Source organism: Podarcis vaucheri, assembly GCF_965113315.1.
Source record: "Podarcis vaucheri genome assembly, chromosome: 5".
NCBI classification, from domain to species: Eukaryota; Metazoa; Chordata; class Lepidosauria; order Squamata; family Lacertidae; genus Podarcis; species Podarcis vaucheri.
Genome location: NC_138763.1, coordinates 52,440,428 through 52,457,856, shown reverse-complemented (window position 1 = coordinate 52,457,856; position 17,429 = coordinate 52,440,428). Strand labels below are relative to the sequence as shown.

Genomic DNA, 17,429 nt, shown 5'->3' with positions numbered 1-17,429 from the left:
GTGGGCAGTTCATTATCCTTTATAGTGGGGGGAAAATCTTGTTTTATTAGTGGAATAAGAAAGAAATTACACTTTAGAATTTTGAAGTAAGGCTATTAAAAACTTTGATTGATGGAGAATGTGATATTTTACCAGTAGGTACAGGCTAAGCTGGCTTGTACAGTGCTCAGTTTTTCTTAGACTTGGAAATTGTACTGGACCAGACTCTTAACATATCCACACTGATTCACTGTATGTGTGGTTGGCTGGGAGAGTTGAGGTCATGTTTGAAGGAAGCAAATCACAAGCTTGGGTTCAGATGACACAACAAGACACACTCTGGTTTATTATGGCAGTAGCAGAAGCAAGAACCTTTGAGTGGTGATCTTGAGTTTGCTGCTCCCTCATATTATAGCGTCATAGCTTGTTTTACGCTATGAGTTATATGACATGTGAACCAGGGCCTAGGCCTGTGGAATTTTGACAAAGGTTCAGCCACCTCTTGAGATATGGCTGCCAAACTTGGCACAAGGGTTCCTGTGATGGGAATGGGTGTTTATATCGAAGTTTGGATGACGGGCACCATTTGAATCAAGGTGGTGGACTGAAACATTGTTTTAGTGTGACTAAATCCAAATGTTTGCCTCTGTGTATTATGATTGTAGCCATTCTTGTTTAACTGGTGGCAGTGGTGGTGGGGGGGTGCATTCTGAAGACCCATTTGCAACATATGTTGCTAGGAGACAGTATAGACAATCAGTCAGGTTGTGTAACCACAGCAGTGACCAAAGAAGGAATGATCACGGGGAGGAGCACAGAAAGAAGAAACGCCATGGTACACCTGCATCAGTACGACCAGACACCTTTGTCTGCCCCAGCTGCAACAAAACATGTCTCTTCCATATCAGTCTCTACAGCCACAGCAGGTGCTGTAACTCTCCAATGGTTTGACTTAATCCCCCAAGTTGTACTCCTCCATTGTCTCTCAAGACAGATAGATGCTAACCAGGAGGCAATATTTCAGTAAGATTTACCTTTCCACTAAGCTGCAAAGGAAATTGTCATGGTGTAAGTCCTCTTTGTGTAACTCTTGATGGCAGACATTTCTTTAGGACAATATAGCAAGACAGCATCAAATGACTATTTAAGACTTTATAATATTTTCATATTAAGGAACGTTGGCATGATAAGGTATGTAAACTTGATCAGGAATCATAACTCATATAGCTCTCCAATTTGCTCTAAGCAGACACACAATCTGAATTTTCTTTTACTGGAGCATGCATCACAGTTCCCTGACCCCTTCATTCTTTAATTGTTAGTCTCCAAACTGTATTGGGCATGGTGATCCAGAAAAAGAAGATGAAGCTTTTGCAACATATCCTTTGGGAGACAGTGGTTTGTTTTTGTTTGCTTGCTCTTTAATTACTTCAGGAGGCCCCTTACGTCTGTGACCTGTTTTGGCTTTTGCATCATACTTACCAGATGTTTCCGTGGGATACTATTTTAAAACTTGAGATACACTAAACTAAAATCAGTATTAATCTTTTATTGAAGCCAGATTCCTGCAGGGCTCCCTCTCTGGACCATTCAAGCGCAGTTGTGATTATGTAGCTCTTCAAAAATAAAGCACATGAAGTACAAACACAGCAACCTTCCTGCAGCCTTTGTGCTGCTCCTTCTCTCCAGCATTGCATCAAACATTTCTCCTGACTTTTTTTTTGACATGAATAGGACTAGCCCTTGCAACAAGGACAGTTGCACTGTTTTGATGTGCTGTTTATTCCATTCATGTTTCTCTTTTCCTCTGCAGAGATCAGAGAAGTGCACATGGAGCTCTGAGGCAGTCTTCTGTTCAATTATTGGCTCAAGTCCTAACCTACTTGGCTTCAGCAATGGTCATCTAATGCAACTGGGCCATTTTATGGGCTGCTACCACTGGAGCAGGGCTAGCATGAATTTAGCTCTAGATATACAATCCAGTGGTACAGTCTATCCTTGCACACTTGGAAGGGAGCCATGTGAGAAAGGGGAAGTAAATGTATAAGAGAATAGATAGTACCCCACTCTTAAAAAATATATGAAAAGCCTTATGACTCCTTTCAAGTGAGTGATTTGTTGTTTAATGCATGATATTATATTTCTCTTTCCAATGATTCTAAGACTTCTCATTTAAGACTTTAGCATTTAATGCTAAAGTTTGGTATCCCCGCCCCCATTGTATTCTCTGGTAGGTTAATTTTCCCTGAGTGATAATATGAAAAGTCTGTGCCACGGTGCACACAACATTGATATGTCGCTGGGGAGTTGCTGCTGTTTTAGATATGTGGCCATTGTTCTTTATCTCACAGGCTTTTTTTGATGATCTACACATTGACTATAATTGGAGGCAAGTGGGGATATGTATTGGGAACAGCAAGTTCGTGAAAAGATTGCACGAGTTTCATTATTTAGTGTTTATGAAGGATGCTAAAAAAAAAGATTACTAATCAGGATTAAATGCAGGATATCCACTTTCCCATCTATAATTAAAAGTAATGTTTTAAACTGGCCTCAGACTCAGCTGGTCTCTGTATCAGAAACACATCTGGTTTCCAGTTGTCTATGAAATTGGTAAGTCGACTTTGCAAGCCTCGTTCCCAAAGATTTTAATTTAGAGCTTTCCATGCTATTGATTTATTCAATTCACAAGTAGTTTTGAACTCTGAATATACTGTTATCAGAAGCAGCTTACCTTTCTCTGGTTCTCTATCAATAAATTCTTCAGAGGGCAGACTGTCTGGCACCGCTGAGAATGACTTAATATCTTGGTAGCAGTATTTATGAACAGTATAGGACAGTAACATCATCAATATATATTATTCTCACCTCTAATGGCTGCATTAGAAGACATAATTAGATTCAATTCATGAGGAAAGTATTCCACCAGAGCTCATTTAAGCTTTGTGGGGGGGATGTAGAGAAACTTGGTGTGGAAGTTGATGAGGATGCAACTTTGGTCTATACATGGCCCACCTCCCTTCAGCCTAAAGCTCTGCCGTCATTGTCTGTGATTATCTCATGCTGTGATATGGTTGGCCTCCTGTGGAATGGTGTCTGATGTAACTGTTACTGGATAGCCTCTGGACCAGATTGCCCACTTACTAGCAGAATAAAACACTGCACTGTGTACTACTGTATTCATAAGTGCTGATGACTCTCTTAGTGATGCTTGAGGACATTTGGGGGGTTTCCTCTTTATGCCAAGGTGACTCCCTACAACTGTGCAGAGTGCTCTTGGAGGAATCTCTGAAGGCCATTTAATGTTGCGCAGAAGGAGATGCCTTTTTTCTTTAATGGTGAAGAGAAGAAGGGATACAGGGGCAGGGGAGGAAACTGTGGCTAATCCATATCCCCTGAGACAAGTATCTGTGTGACCATAAACACTGTGATAAATGCACATTTGTAAGCAAAATAAAGCCTTTTATTTTGGAGTTTTCAGGGGAAATATTTTGCTTTTATACATTATGAAACATGATAGGAGGAATAGTCCCAATTTCTTCGGGAAATACGTGTTCTAAAGGAAATACCTTAGGGAGACAAATATTTACGGCTTCCATAGACCACTTGACCAATTCAGTCATTAGAATGCAAGAGATTCTTTATTATAGCACCTGATTTGGATAAACAATGGTAAAACATTACTGCTCCAATATTTCAGAGTGTTCTACAGATATCTAGGCTTGTCTGAACTTGTAAAAGGGGCAATTTATATGTCACAAACTCAGAAGACAATCCTCATTAATATCAGCTCCTGCTTGTCATGTTGGAAAGCAGGCAGATTGTACACAGCATTCAAATGCACAAGTGGGAGTAAACTAGAGAATCCCAGTTGGTGGTATTATGACTAAAAGGCTAAGATGAAAAGGTGATCTAAATTAGGATCAGACTGGCAGCAAGATTACAACCTGACTCTGACCTCGCTTGTGATCTTTCTCTCAATAGAATTACTCTAATTTTGAGTGATGAATGAAGGCAATGAAGCCAGAAGGTAGTAATTAGGTGTCAACAATTAAAAAAACAACGATGGTATGTAATATAAAGACCCAGTTGTCTAATGGTCTAATGTGAAACAGTATCTGCAATGTGCTTGATGTGTGGCCTTATTCACCATAGTGCAGTTCCTTAGGCCACTTTCACATAGTTACATTAATTTAACTGTTCTGAATCTGTTCCCAATGAGGGCAGATGTAGACAGCCAGTTTTTCATGTGATATTTGTAAAATGTTTTACGTGTTAGAAATGGGTGAACGATACCAGTTATGATTTGGAAAGACCCTGTTTTTCTGACCTTTTACTCAGAAGTCTCTCAACACTTGGAAAGGCTGAGCCTATTTGTGAACATTCCACCACCTCCCCCCTTCCCTCCTGCCATTTTCTCCCGACCCTTTGTGAAGGAAAACCAGCAGTAGGGATGTAGGAATTTGGTTTGACTCATAATTAGTGTACCTATTCTCAACTATGGGCATTTGTTTCCCTCAGCTCCCAAAATTCACAACCATTCCTTATTTGTGGCATAATGCTGTGTTGACTACTGGCAATCTGGTTGGTGCGAAGGAAATTGCTAGCAAACACTTAAAAAAGAAAGAAAGAAAGAAACCCAGCAAGAAAAAAACACATAGGGTGATTTCAAATGGAGAAACAGCAGATAGGGTTTCTATTTCTTCTGTTACTCTGCTCTACATTCTTCCCTCCCAAGGTAGCTTCTCCTTTAAAAACAAAGCACAGCAACAGGACTCAGTTACACACATTTGTGAAGAATATGCAATTGTCCCTTGTATAAGAGCTCAGTTACAAACCAGTCAAGCAAAGAGGTGCTTCATATTGAACTGTTTCCAACATGGAAAACAGTTCTGTGTAGGAAGAGGCATGAAATCTTCTTTAGATTTGCTGTGTCTGACCATAACTGCAGCTGAGAAGCACTGGGAGGCAAGAACTAAGCATATGTAGCAAAACAGACATGTGTGACAATCTTATGTGTGACTTTAATATTTTTTCCTGTACAAAAGTAGATGTTATAATAAAAGTTATTCAGTGTATAAATTTACCTACAGTAGCTAAAGTACTCCCGTGATAGACTTTAAAATGTTAGCTTTTCTTGTTTCTAATGTCATAGACAGTGAGAAAATCACAGTTAAGGTTAGTTACTTCTGTCTCTCTGAACCAAATATAGCCTAATTGGGGTCTGTGTGCAATGTGCTGACATTAGCACATTCTACAGCAGTGTTTCCCAACCTTGGGCCTCCAGCTGTTTTTGGACTACAACTCCCATCATCCTTAGCTAGCAAGACCAGTGGTCAGGGATGATGGGAATTGTAGTTCAAAAACAGCTAGAGGCCCAAGGTTGGGAAACACTGTTCTACAGGGTCATGTCCTGCAAGTGAATTCAACATTAGCAGGATGATGGATGCTGAGTTACCTGTATTTGCTGCAGACTCCAATTAGATTGCAGAGGGCCTCAAAAAAGAAGAGAGACTCAAATCAGGAATATGAGGACAGTAAAATGACTTTATATGAAGGCTTTATGTTGAAGATACCAAAATTTTGAGGTTCCATGCTTCCCCCTCCTTTTCATTCTGGTGCCTTCTACATTATTTTTCTTCTTCTCTTGTTCCAGTGTGAATCAGCATGATTTCCCCCCCCACAAAGGTGTAGATAAGATTATTTTTTGATAGTAATTCAGGCATTTGGTGAACTCAGAAAGGACCTTGGTTCCCAGCAGAAGTACCTGAGGTCTCTGGAAAACAAATTAAATTTTGAGATTGATAGCAGCATTTCTATTTCAAATAGGTTTCTTTTATTTATTTATTTATTTATTTATTTATTTATTTATTATGTTTTGATTCACTTGAATACTTAAGGCAGCTCTTGTTCTCCATAGATAATAAGGTGCAGATTGGTATACTGGTTGGTGCTCATCATGGGCAGGAGGAATTGCAAGCCTAAGTGGATTGTGCATCATGGTCCCAATCTTGATCACTCTTCCATGTCTGGCTGCTATTTAAAAAATCAGTAGGCATGTCATGTTGAATGCAACCACACATCTAGTTATGTCCTGGCTCCTGTCCAGTCCACAATCACAGAGGCTCTTCCTTGACAGTAAGGAAGAAATCTGTCTTCAGGCAGAAAAGAGATACAGGATCAGCAACAGGTAATTAGTCCCAGCAGCTCTTGGGCTAAATGACAGGAAATCTGAGGCTAGAAACTGGTCCAAGGTTAAGAAGCCCCCAAAAAGTCCCAAGGCAAGGAGTTCAAAACTGCAGAGAAATGACAGAGTTATCCCAACAGGTTGGCACACTCTTCCTTCTGAGGTCAGTGAATTACTTCTGCCTTCTGCTTGCTCTGATTTAACCAGCTATTGATCCATAAGAGGCACCTCTGTCTCTTCTCTTTCTCCATCCAGAACAGAAACAAAGTGTCTGGAGAAGAATGCTTTGTTGACTTTCTTATACAGTACTGGAGGAGGAGGAGGAGGAGGAAGTAGGAGGAGGTGAACGGGACCAAAACTCATGGGCTTTAACCAGTGCTCATTTGTGAAGGAAGACTTGAATGATCACAGACCCCTTTCTGTGTTTTTCTCCAAAAGTTCTCTCAGGCTGCCATCTTAAGAGTTTGATTCAGTGATTCTGCTGCTGCTGCTGTTGTAAGCCCTTTCGTGTTCCTGGGGCCTTCACAAATGTTTGACTTTGCTGCTTTCCAGAGCTATCCTTAAGTGCCTCACAATGTCTTTTCTAGGGAAGCGGTTCTAATAATATAATGGTGGAATTTCTTTTGTCCATTCGGGAGAAGAAAAGTCCTGCCAGACATGCTACCTGTTCTTGTATAGTTTTTGATAGTGTGATATACATTCTTGGTAATAAGTCTGGATGCCTGCCTAAAGAGTATGTACTGATATTAGCTTCATCAAGCAAGAATGATGTGTAACTGCTTTCACTCTTGATTAACTGTTAGACCTGGGTGTGGGGGAACTGCAGTAGAATGACACACACACCCTCCAAGCTGTATTGTAATGAAATTAATTAAATGAACTGTGCTTTCTTTTGTAACAATTGATTGTAGACCCTTGTCTGTCTTGACTCCTTCTGTTTGACATGAAAGGTACAGTTGAGATAGTCAAAAAGATGAAAACTGACACCAACCACTAATATGATGGAGATAGCCTGTTGTAAAAATGCACTGAAGAGCTTCTTTAAATCTTGAGGGAAATACGTGTTGACATAATGATTGCTACTGCACAGTTGTGTAGAGTGGAAGAAATGTGGTTGAATCCCATGTTTGTACAGGAATGACAAGTGCAGCTGTACTTACCCTACTGGATCTAACTTGTCTATCTCGGAGTAAAAGTCACCTGCTATAGCAGCATTGGGGTGGGGTGTGTGTGATTTATCTGCCTTGTTAGTTTCTGCTGTTGGTGTTGGCAAAATGTTAAAAACTAAATTGTTCAGTCATTCACTCATGTCATATGGGGTTGCTGTCTTCTCATTGGACTCTCCTTGTTCTCAGTATGAAAGATAATACGAGGTTCCTGTTGATCTGGTATGGTATGGTATTGTATTACAAAATGCCTGCAATGGGTAAGGATGGGTGAGTCTGTCAACTTGGCTGTTTCATTTTGGTCATTTCATTGCAGCAGTTTGCATTTTAAAAAAATCTCCTCACAAATATTGTCAGCATCTTAATGTGAATTTTTCTTAATATTTTTTTGTGTGTGTAGTTTTGCCTACTGTACACATTTTTGCAAGCAGTTTTTATCTAATGTGCATTTTTGCATGCTATTTTCACAAATATAGCCATTGCTATGTATTCTTTCCCATAATCTATGAACTTTTGCCCATGTTTCTTTTGATTGGAGAACTGCATTGGAAAATTCAGAAAAGGGTGATTTTCAAAGGTTACATCTTAGATCATATACTATTTTAGGCAGTGCAAATTTGGTAGGTTCAGGTTATAATGTGACCCAAATGGATTCCTCTCCTCCCATCCCAAGCAGTGGGGGTTTGTGAGGGTTCATCTGGGAGCAGCTTCTAATATTATATATTTTTTCTGCCACTGTTTCTGGGATGCCAAGCTATGCCACACAAGACTTACCCTTATGCCTATTCACAAATCAAGCCCTATGCAGAGAATTCCAAAGGCATAGCAGCATTACCATAACTCAGGCATCTGTAGACGCCAAGCTAAGTTGTGATTTTCATCTCAGGAGTGATTTTGAAGAGCACTCTAGTGAATGAATGCTCCATCATCAGAAGTAGGATCACCTCAAATGAATCATGACAAGATGATATTCAAACTCATCCTAAGACAAGTGGGAGGGAAGTGAACACACAAAAGGTACCTGACAAACCACCTTAGTTATTTTCAACCTTATTATAGGCAAAAAAGAAAAGAAAAGAGAACTGTGATCAGAATATGTTCCTTTATGAAGTGTAAGTTTGCACTTGAAATGATGCTTTGTTCAGAAAGTATTGCAAATATGGCTCACATATATAATCTTTTGCTTCTTTCATCAAATAAAGTCTTGGGGGATCTCCTATCACACTTCACTTTTTTCTTGTCCATAAAACCCAAGCTGCCATCTCTATTTCTACATCTGTGCCTTGGAGTGTGCATAGCACCATTAGAAACTATTGCATGCTGCCTAAATGTGAAAACCATTTCAGTTGGTTATTGATCATGTATACAATTCAGTTCCATATTAGGAGTTGCTACAAAAAGTATTAACATCGAGTTCTTCATAAGCAAGATACCTAATAGTCCTGGAACCACGCATGGAATCACAGTGGTACCTCGGGTTACTAACACCTCGGGTTACTAACACTTTGGCTTACAGACTCCGCTAACCTGGGAGTAGTACCTCAGGTTAAGAACTTTGCCCCAGGATGAGAACAGAAATGATGTGGTGGCGACGCAGCGGGAGGCCCCATTAGCTAAAGTGGTACCTCAGGTTAAGAACAGTTTCAGGTTAAGAACGGACCTCCGGAACGAATTAAGTTTGTAACCAGAGGTACCACGGTATTACTTTTCCCACTGTCTTCTAGGATCGCATTTCATGACTTCAGTGTTCTGTCCATGTGACATATTCATGCAGATGGTCAAAGCCTGCCCACAAGTTTTTTTAATAGTTATTTGCTAATTGACTGGGCTTTCAGACATTATATATTACATTGTGTAAACAATGCATGGCCAAGTTAACATCGAAACAACATTTAAAATGGCCTAAGTTATTAGTGCTGATTATCTTGGATGGATACCAAAAAGGCAAGAGAGAGAAAGGAAGATGGATGTACTGTTTTGTAGTGCATGTGGCTGAGTTGTCATCCATACTTATTAACAAATCCTGACAGCTTCAAATGCCAGAGGGGGAAAGTGCTGAGCTTTTCTGCAGGGGGTGGGGGGAGCTCTGATAGAGGAAGTGGCCAGTGTTTTCTGTTTAGGAAAACTGCATAAGACTGCTGAAAAGCTAATTGTTTTGAGAGTAACACCAGCCAGCCCTAAAGTCCCTTAAATGGGACACACACTTAGAAATTGCTGCTTCTTCTCTGCTCTGTTTATAAAGCTATTCCTCCTCTGTACTCTGTGTGAATTGAATGTGGGGCACGGCTATTAAAATCCAGTTCTAGCCTGCAGAAAGGAGTAGGAAGAAATCGGATTCATCTGTGTGTTATGCCAGCCCACTGTTATAAATTTGGATTTGGTATCCAAATTTATAACAGCGTACTGCTGGGGAAAGTTCTCGGACTGTACCTTTCAATCCCCTCTCTGAGAACATGCGACTCGCAAGTGCATTTAATGAGGATTTGCCATCCCTGGGAAGGCTCTAAATTTGGACTGCTTTCATCTTCTGTCCTTACTCTAACTCCCTTTATAACCTGGAGCAGTGATCTCTCCACAGTGGGTTCCTAGCTATGCGTAAGCCAAAGGAGGAGAAGGCATTCTATATATTTCCATTAATTTAGGGAGTGTAGTATCATATCCATTTTTAGCAAAGTGAGCTTTTATTAGCGGTTAAGGCATTAGAAATTACGAGTCCTTATCAGAGGTTTGAGTTCTGACTGGCAGACTTTTCCTGAGTAACAGAAGGCAATCCAAGTTTCTTTTGCCATTTGTGAACACAAATTATGTGAGCACCCCCACCCGACTTCTAGGGATGCTAGGCTGACCGCTTAAGCATCTCCCCCAAGAAAAAGAGAACTGTATCACTCAGACATAGGCTGAAAGGGGTCATAGCTTTTCATAAATTTACACACGTTAATTTATATGTACAGTTTCACGTTTATAAATGATTACTATCATTTAAATAGAAAGGGAGTACATTTCACTCTAGTGTGCAAGACTGTGCCGAGGTGCCCTGTGTGCCTGCTCAGTGTGAATACAGCCTCTTTATTTGTTATTAGATTTATATTTCAGCCTTCCTCCTGAAGGAGCCAAGGATTGCCTGATTATTAATGAATAACCAGATTATTTTGTTACCATGTAATGACCTGAGATGCATTTGTCTTATGATATACCCAGTACTACTTTGTTATATATGGTTTGGTTTGTCAAACCATACTGTTTGCTAATTGTGATATCATGACCATAACAGTCTTGTTTTCCTCATTCATTTAATGCAATATTGGGATATTTCTCACGTACATGGACTTTAATAAAACCTTATGTACTTGGATTGCTTTTTGGGAAGGAGTTTGCATGGTTTGTTTTTCTGGATATTAAGCAGAGTATTTTGGGAAACAGGAAAATCTAACTCTTGTGTAAAATGGTTGAAACCTTTGACCATTACTAATTTTTCATTATGCAATGTTGGCAAACTGAGCATTTAAAACTGATTTGGGATCCTGTTAACAACAACAACGACAACAACCCATCTGGCTGGGTTTCCCCAGCTACTCTGGGCAGCTCACAGCATATAACTATAACATCAAACATTCAAAACTTCCCAGTAAGGGGCTCCCTTCAGATGTCTTCTAAAGGTCAGATAGTTGTTTATTTTTTTGACATCAGTAGGGAGGGTGTTCTACAGGGAGGGTGCCACTACTGAGAAGGCCATCTTCCTAGTTCCCTGTAACCTCACTTCTCGCAGTGAGGGAATAAGCAGAAGACCCTCAGAGGAGGACCTCAGTGTCTGGGCTGAACGATGGGGGAGGAGACGCTCCTTCAAGTATACTGGGCCAAGGCCATTTAGGGCTTTAAATGTCAGCACCTTGAACACTTTGAATTGTGCCTGGGAACACACTGGGAGCCAATGAAGATCATTTAGGACCGGCGTTATATGGTCCCGGCAGCCACTCCCAGACACCAGTTTAGCTGCCGTATTCTGGATTAGTTGTAGTTTCCAGGTCACCTTCAAAAGTAGCCCCACACAGAGCACATTGCAGTAGTCCAAGTGTGAGATAACCAGAGCATGCACCACTCTGGCGAGACAGTCTGCTGGCAGGTAGGGTCTCAGCCAGCGTACCAGGTGGAGCTGGTAGACAGCTGCCCTGGACACAGAATTGACTTGCACCTCCATGGACAGCTGTGAGTCCAAAATGACTCCCAGGCTGCACACCTGATCCTTCAGGGGCACAGCTACCCCATTCAGGACCAGGGAGTCCCCTACACCTGCCCACCCCCCAATTTTGAATTGTATTTGAATAATAATACATATAGGCTTATTAAAAACAAATTATTTATTGCTTACAATGTGGCCATGAAATAGTGATTAAGGTTGCATAAGTTGCTCAGATGCAGAGTATTCTTTAGCAGATTGGTTAGTATGCAGACTCCCTTTATAAAACGATGGTGGTATATGCTAATCTGTGGGGAAATATGTTGCCCAATATGTCAAGCATAATGGGGTATGCTGTATATACTTGGTTGTTTTTTATGTATATTCTTTAAGCCAACAAGACCAGCCTTATTCCAGAGCATCTTGTAACTGGAGATGACAGTGTCATCATTGTAAAGTAGCTTTGAGTTACAATGAAATACTGTGAAGGAGGCTACTGAAGTCATCCTGGTGAGAGCCTCATAGAGATGATCTCTTGAAACGGGAAGCACTAGTGCATTAGCTCATTTGTGAAGCTAAGCTCCCAACTCATAAGAAAACATGACAAGGTTCATCTAGTCCAGCATTCTCATTTCAGACATGGCAAGCCAGATGCCTCCATCTTTCAACAAGATATAGCAATTTGTATTACCTACTGAGAGGATATAGAGTGTAGTGAGGGGAATAGTGTTAGTTGACAAGGAGGAAACAATGACTTGTCCTTAGCTGTCAGCTCGTTCCTCTTTCAAATCAGGAGAGTAATTGTAGCTACTTCCTCACTGGATTTTAGAGTTGTTAATATAAATGTGCTGACAGATGTTAAGAACTCAATACTTTGGTAGGATAACTTTGGTAAAACAGAGGGAGGGTAAAATATGGAATTCTGCAAAAGGGACGACTAGTATTAGACATGGATACATTGTGGAGCCTTGGATTTGAATTTCTGGATTGGCATAGACTAACTGGTTCTCTGCTTCACTCTGATTCTGTAAAGTGGTGAGAACTCACATTAAAAATAATTTTAATGAGTGAATGAGATATTGATAATGAAGTAGTTTGTATATTAAAAGTTCTATATGAGTAGTAGCTAACTGGGTGATCCCTGAAGAACTGAATTGTTAAAAAAACCACTGAATTAATTAGCACTGGGCCTACTTTCTCATATGCTTGAAATCAGTTTTGCAAACAACAAGGGTGGGTTTTGTGTGGCCTTATCTTCACTAAAATTAAGATTGGGGTGGGGGAGAACTGACAGTTGCAGTTTGAATTTGTAATGATTTCTGCTTTTATAAACTAATCTTATATTATAATATAATATGTAATAATATAACATGAATCCCCCACTGCTATAGATAGGCACTGGGATTTACAGGTGACTCCAAGCCTCTGCTTGCACCATGGCTGAGTGGTGCCTCCAAAGCCATATCGCGTTCCTGTGTGGGCTGCCACTGGCATCGCAGTACATCCCTCATAATATTCTGTTCCACTAGCCACTCATGAACAAATGCACTTTTCAACTCCTTGATGTTCTATTGATTGTTGTTCTTGTTTGATTGGTTGTTGTTGCTGTTTTTCCTTTACAGTGTGCGGGTGCGACTTAGCTCAAGGTGGCTTTTTCATTAAGAATGGAGATTACCTTTGTACTGTGGATTACCAGCGGATGTACGGGACCCGATGCAATGGCTGTGGGGAGTTTGTGGAAGGAGAAGTTGTAACTGCTCTTGGGAAGACCTATCATCCTAACTGCTTTGCCTGCACTGTATGCAAGTAAGTCATCTGGTGTTAGATAAACCACTTCAGGACTGCAGACAGTACCAATGCAAAGTAAGAGATGCATATTAAAAATTACATGCATGATAAAATATTATATAAATGGTAAATTGGTGGGGGGAGGGGTAACCTTCTCCCTAATACTGTTTTCCTGCTGAAAATACTCTCTTTGCCCTCACCACTATTTGCCCCTGAAGCTGAGTGACACAGAACCAAATTATTATTATTATTAAACAATAACAATAACAGCAACAATATCATCTTTCTACTCCTGGCTTGGAAGACAATTATAATTCATAAAAGCTGTTTTCCAGTTACTGTACTGTGAAGGGTTAAGTGTGAATGTAATTCTGAGTACATTGGAGCTTGGAAACTAAGCGAGAATCATTCCTGGTTAGTACTTGATTGGAAGGCTGCCTGGGAATACTTGGTGCTGTAAGCTTTTCCTTCTTATGTGAAAGGTTGTAGTTCAGTGTTGTTCCCAGGGGACCTACACTACTCTGTGACTGTTGAGAAGATTAGAAATTGCTCAAACTATGGGGGCTGGTTGAGCACATCAGTTGCTGAGCATGAGCCATCTGATCAGCACTTAGAATAATAGAATCATCGAGTTGGAAGGGACCCTAAGGATCATCTCGTCCAACCCCCTGCAATGCAGGAATATGCAGCTGTCCCTTACAGGGATTGAACCTGCAACCTTGGCATTATCAGCACCATGATCTAACCAACTAAGCTATCTTAACTTATTTAAAAGAAGCTGGATGTCCAGAATGCAAAAGACTGCTAAGTGGTTGATTTTTGCATGAGCATAGAAAGTCCATTGGCCCTATTTCCCAAATGAAAACCTTCATGTATGCTAGACATTTAAAAGAACAACCTCTTCATACTGTTCCTGTGATATCTTTTTTTGAAGCGAAACTATCAGTCAGTCTCATCTAACATCTGCTTCTCTTCCAGTGGAGGTGCATTTAGTCTTTTGGATTTTCTCCAAGTGCCTGGCTTTGCCAGTGTTGCATTTTGAACATTTTTGGCCCACATTCCTGCAAGATATTGATTTGCACCAAAGGCGGCGGCTGAAGAGAGATGAGAAAGAGACTGAAAGAATGAAACTCCACAGATAACCTTGAATTAAAATCCTTCTGTTCTTTCGTTCTCCAGACGTCCTTTCCCACCAGGAGACCGGGTTACCTTTAATGGAAGAGACTGTCTCTGTCAAATGTGTGCTCAGCCTATGTCATCCAGCCCAAAAGAACTCTCCAGTTCCAGCAGTAAGTACTCTGTAATCTTTTCCTAAACTACAAAATTGAACTCTTGGATAGCCTCCTCTCTATTTTGTACCATTTGTTCAGTCTAACCTGAGCAGTGCTGATTTGTTTCTGGGGCTGCTCAGTTCTGCATTCTGGAAATCTGAGCACTACATTTTTAACCATGCATGGAGAAGGTATTTTGTGAATTAGTCTCTTGAGCTGATCCCATGACATGTCTTTTCTCTCAAAATGCATTCTACTCCCTAGTGCTTTTGATAGTAGATGCTCCAGAGAATATACAACCAAGTTTTGCCCTGTTGGTGTAAGTGCTGCGATTCCCATTAAAAGAAAAAAGTGAAAGTGAATTTGCAATGTTTCAAGTAATTGCTACGTATAAAAAGAATTTTAGAAAGCTGAAAATGACCTAAAGTCTAGACAGTGGTAACATAACATTTGATCTCACAGTTCCCTTATTGTGATGGAAAATTTGTATCTAATACAATATTTAATTTGATTTGCTGTACACCATGTGTTTCCCCTTCCCTTTCCCCAAAGCCATGACCTCTGGTAACGCTCAGCTTTTGGAGTACATCAACTAGACACTCTCTACAAATGTTTTATAATAATTACTTGTATCTCCTGATATTTTGGTCATGTCAATACTTGGACTGATTGGAAAAAGAGTAAAACATTACAGGAAAGGATTAGCTCTTTTCTGTTTTCTAAGTACAAACATTTCAGCCATCCTGAATTGCCACTTGAGGTTTTTAAAATCTCTCAGTACTGCTGGCAGTTACTGGTAGTGATGGCTGATCACTCGTTTCTCACCTCTTGGTAGCTACTGTGGGGCATTTTCAAGGTCTGAATGAAATTCCAGATTTTTACAGTTGCGAAATTGGCAAATAATAACCCTATTGTAGTGTTATATGCAGTAGATATATGAGTTGTGGCTAGTTGGTTTGCTAGTTTAGGAATGTCAAAAGATCCTCAAAATCAGATTCTAAATTTTTTAATAAGAACTTCACAATTTCAGCAGTTGCACCTTTTTTAAATATCAGCTTAGGAATTAAATTGTAAATAACTGTTGACAGTAGTTTATAAAGAAGAAACAATTTTGTGATGATTATGTTAAGAGATATAGTGGCAAAGTAAACCAGCAATCCCATCATCCAAAGAAGTATGTGAGTACATTTGTTGAGAGAGAGAGAGAGAGAAAGAGATATTATACTATACAGGTAAAAATTCTGGTGGTCATCTGTTGTTATTGTCGAAGCAAAGTATAAGATAATGTTAATGCCAAGTTTTGCTAAGAACACCAGATGCTAATTCTGCTAGAAAATGAAGTTGAGTAGAGTTTAAAAAGCAAACTTCAGAAAAATGGTAGCTGGCAAACATTTGTCTTCCACGTCTCTTCTCTCATGTGATGGTTCCTACTCTCCTGCTCTGACAGGTGAATTTTAATTAGTGCAAAATATTCCAGATCTTCCGCTTCATTCCAAAGCTGCAAGCCTCATCAATCTTCCCTCTCCTTTTGAAGTCATGTTTTGTAATGTAGCCCTGTTCAGAAGTAAATCTCTTTTATAGGATGTGTCTCTATTACTTGGTTACTTGCTGTTAAGTAGATTAGCAAGAAAGCTTATAGGTAGAGAAAGAAGGATGCAAAAAAAAAAAAAAAATTCAATTGCCTTAATTGTAGATTTTAGATAAAAGAGGATTATTGTATCTTCCAGTGAAATTTCTGTTGTATGTTTATGGTGATAATATTGGGCATTTGTCTTTCCTTTTTAAAAGCATAGGAAGTTGAATATTTTAGCTGTGATGAAAGAGAAAGTGAGTTTATTTTCATAGAAGGGCTATGTGTGTTAAATCTCTCAATAAACACAACTCTATCATTCAGAACTCAGTGATATAATCAGATTGAAGGTAAAATAAATGCACCCCATTAGTTTCTAATTCATTAATTTCGATTCAGAGGAATAGATGAAAAAAAGGAGCAAGTGAGCTATTGAATGGAAATCCTTTCCTTCCACCGTTTTCTGACAGGAAGGATTCAATACGGAAACTGACAAGAGACAATCCATTGAATCTTGGGAGTACAGTACTCTGAAAGTGACAACTTTTGAAAACTGTCCAGTATGGAACATAGAAACATTGGCTCAAAAGCCTTCAAAAGGTCTCTGAGGCGCTGCAAATTGATACACCTAAGGAACATTCTGCAGGGAGGGGGGATCTTGGAGTGCCCTAGGAGTGACAAAACAGAAGCAGTTTTCAGGTGCTCACAACTATGAAATTAATGATTGCATAGAGAGCAAGGACACTGGAGGAAACATCTTTATGTACATAGGGTCATCTCTTGAGTGGGAACCTTGAATAATTGAATAATCTCATGTGCAGGATTTAGGCTGGAGATGACACAATGGCAGGGGAGAGCCCCCGCCATCTATCTGGATGGGGTACCCATGCTACAATTCCCTCATTGGGGCCTTAGTGGAACGTCTGCTGTCCTGCAACACCACAGCACCGGAAGGGCGAGCGGACTTGTCACCCTTTCGTTGGTTGCTTCTAAAATGAAGATCCTTTGTTCAGTTTGCCTCAAAGGTAGCAGGTCTGATGTCCATGGAGAGCAGTCCGGAACCTGAAATTTTAATGCCATTTAGACAGAAAATGCCAAGGTTATAGGTAACGGATTACAGTAACTGTAGAGTTACTTCATTGTGAGGCCAGAGCCAAGGGAATTGTAATGGTTTGGAACTATGATCTCTACTCGTCAGATATAATAACATGTTATTTACATAATAGCTTATAGAAAAAAATAAACATTTCCATTCAGGAGCTCACTCTTTTTCAGATCACTTTAGCTCTTGGTG

General features: G+C 40.0%; 1 protein-coding gene across 35 annotated transcripts in view; it reads left to right on the top strand.

Annotated features, from left to right (window-relative positions):
• Window positions 1-17,429, top strand: part of ABLIM1 (actin binding LIM protein 1) — a 219,979-nt gene that overhangs the window by 106,744 nt on the left and 95,806 nt on the right. For all 35 annotated transcript variants that reach the window (XM_082222587.1, XM_082222596.1, XM_082222612.1 and 32 more), the window contains 2 exons: window positions 13,129-13,312; window positions 14,474-14,583. In XM_082222587.1, the coding sequence (XP_082078713.1) occupies window positions 13,129-13,312; window positions 14,474-14,583 (294 nt within the window). The remainder of the gene's footprint in view (window positions 1-13,128; window positions 13,313-14,473; window positions 14,584-17,429) is intronic.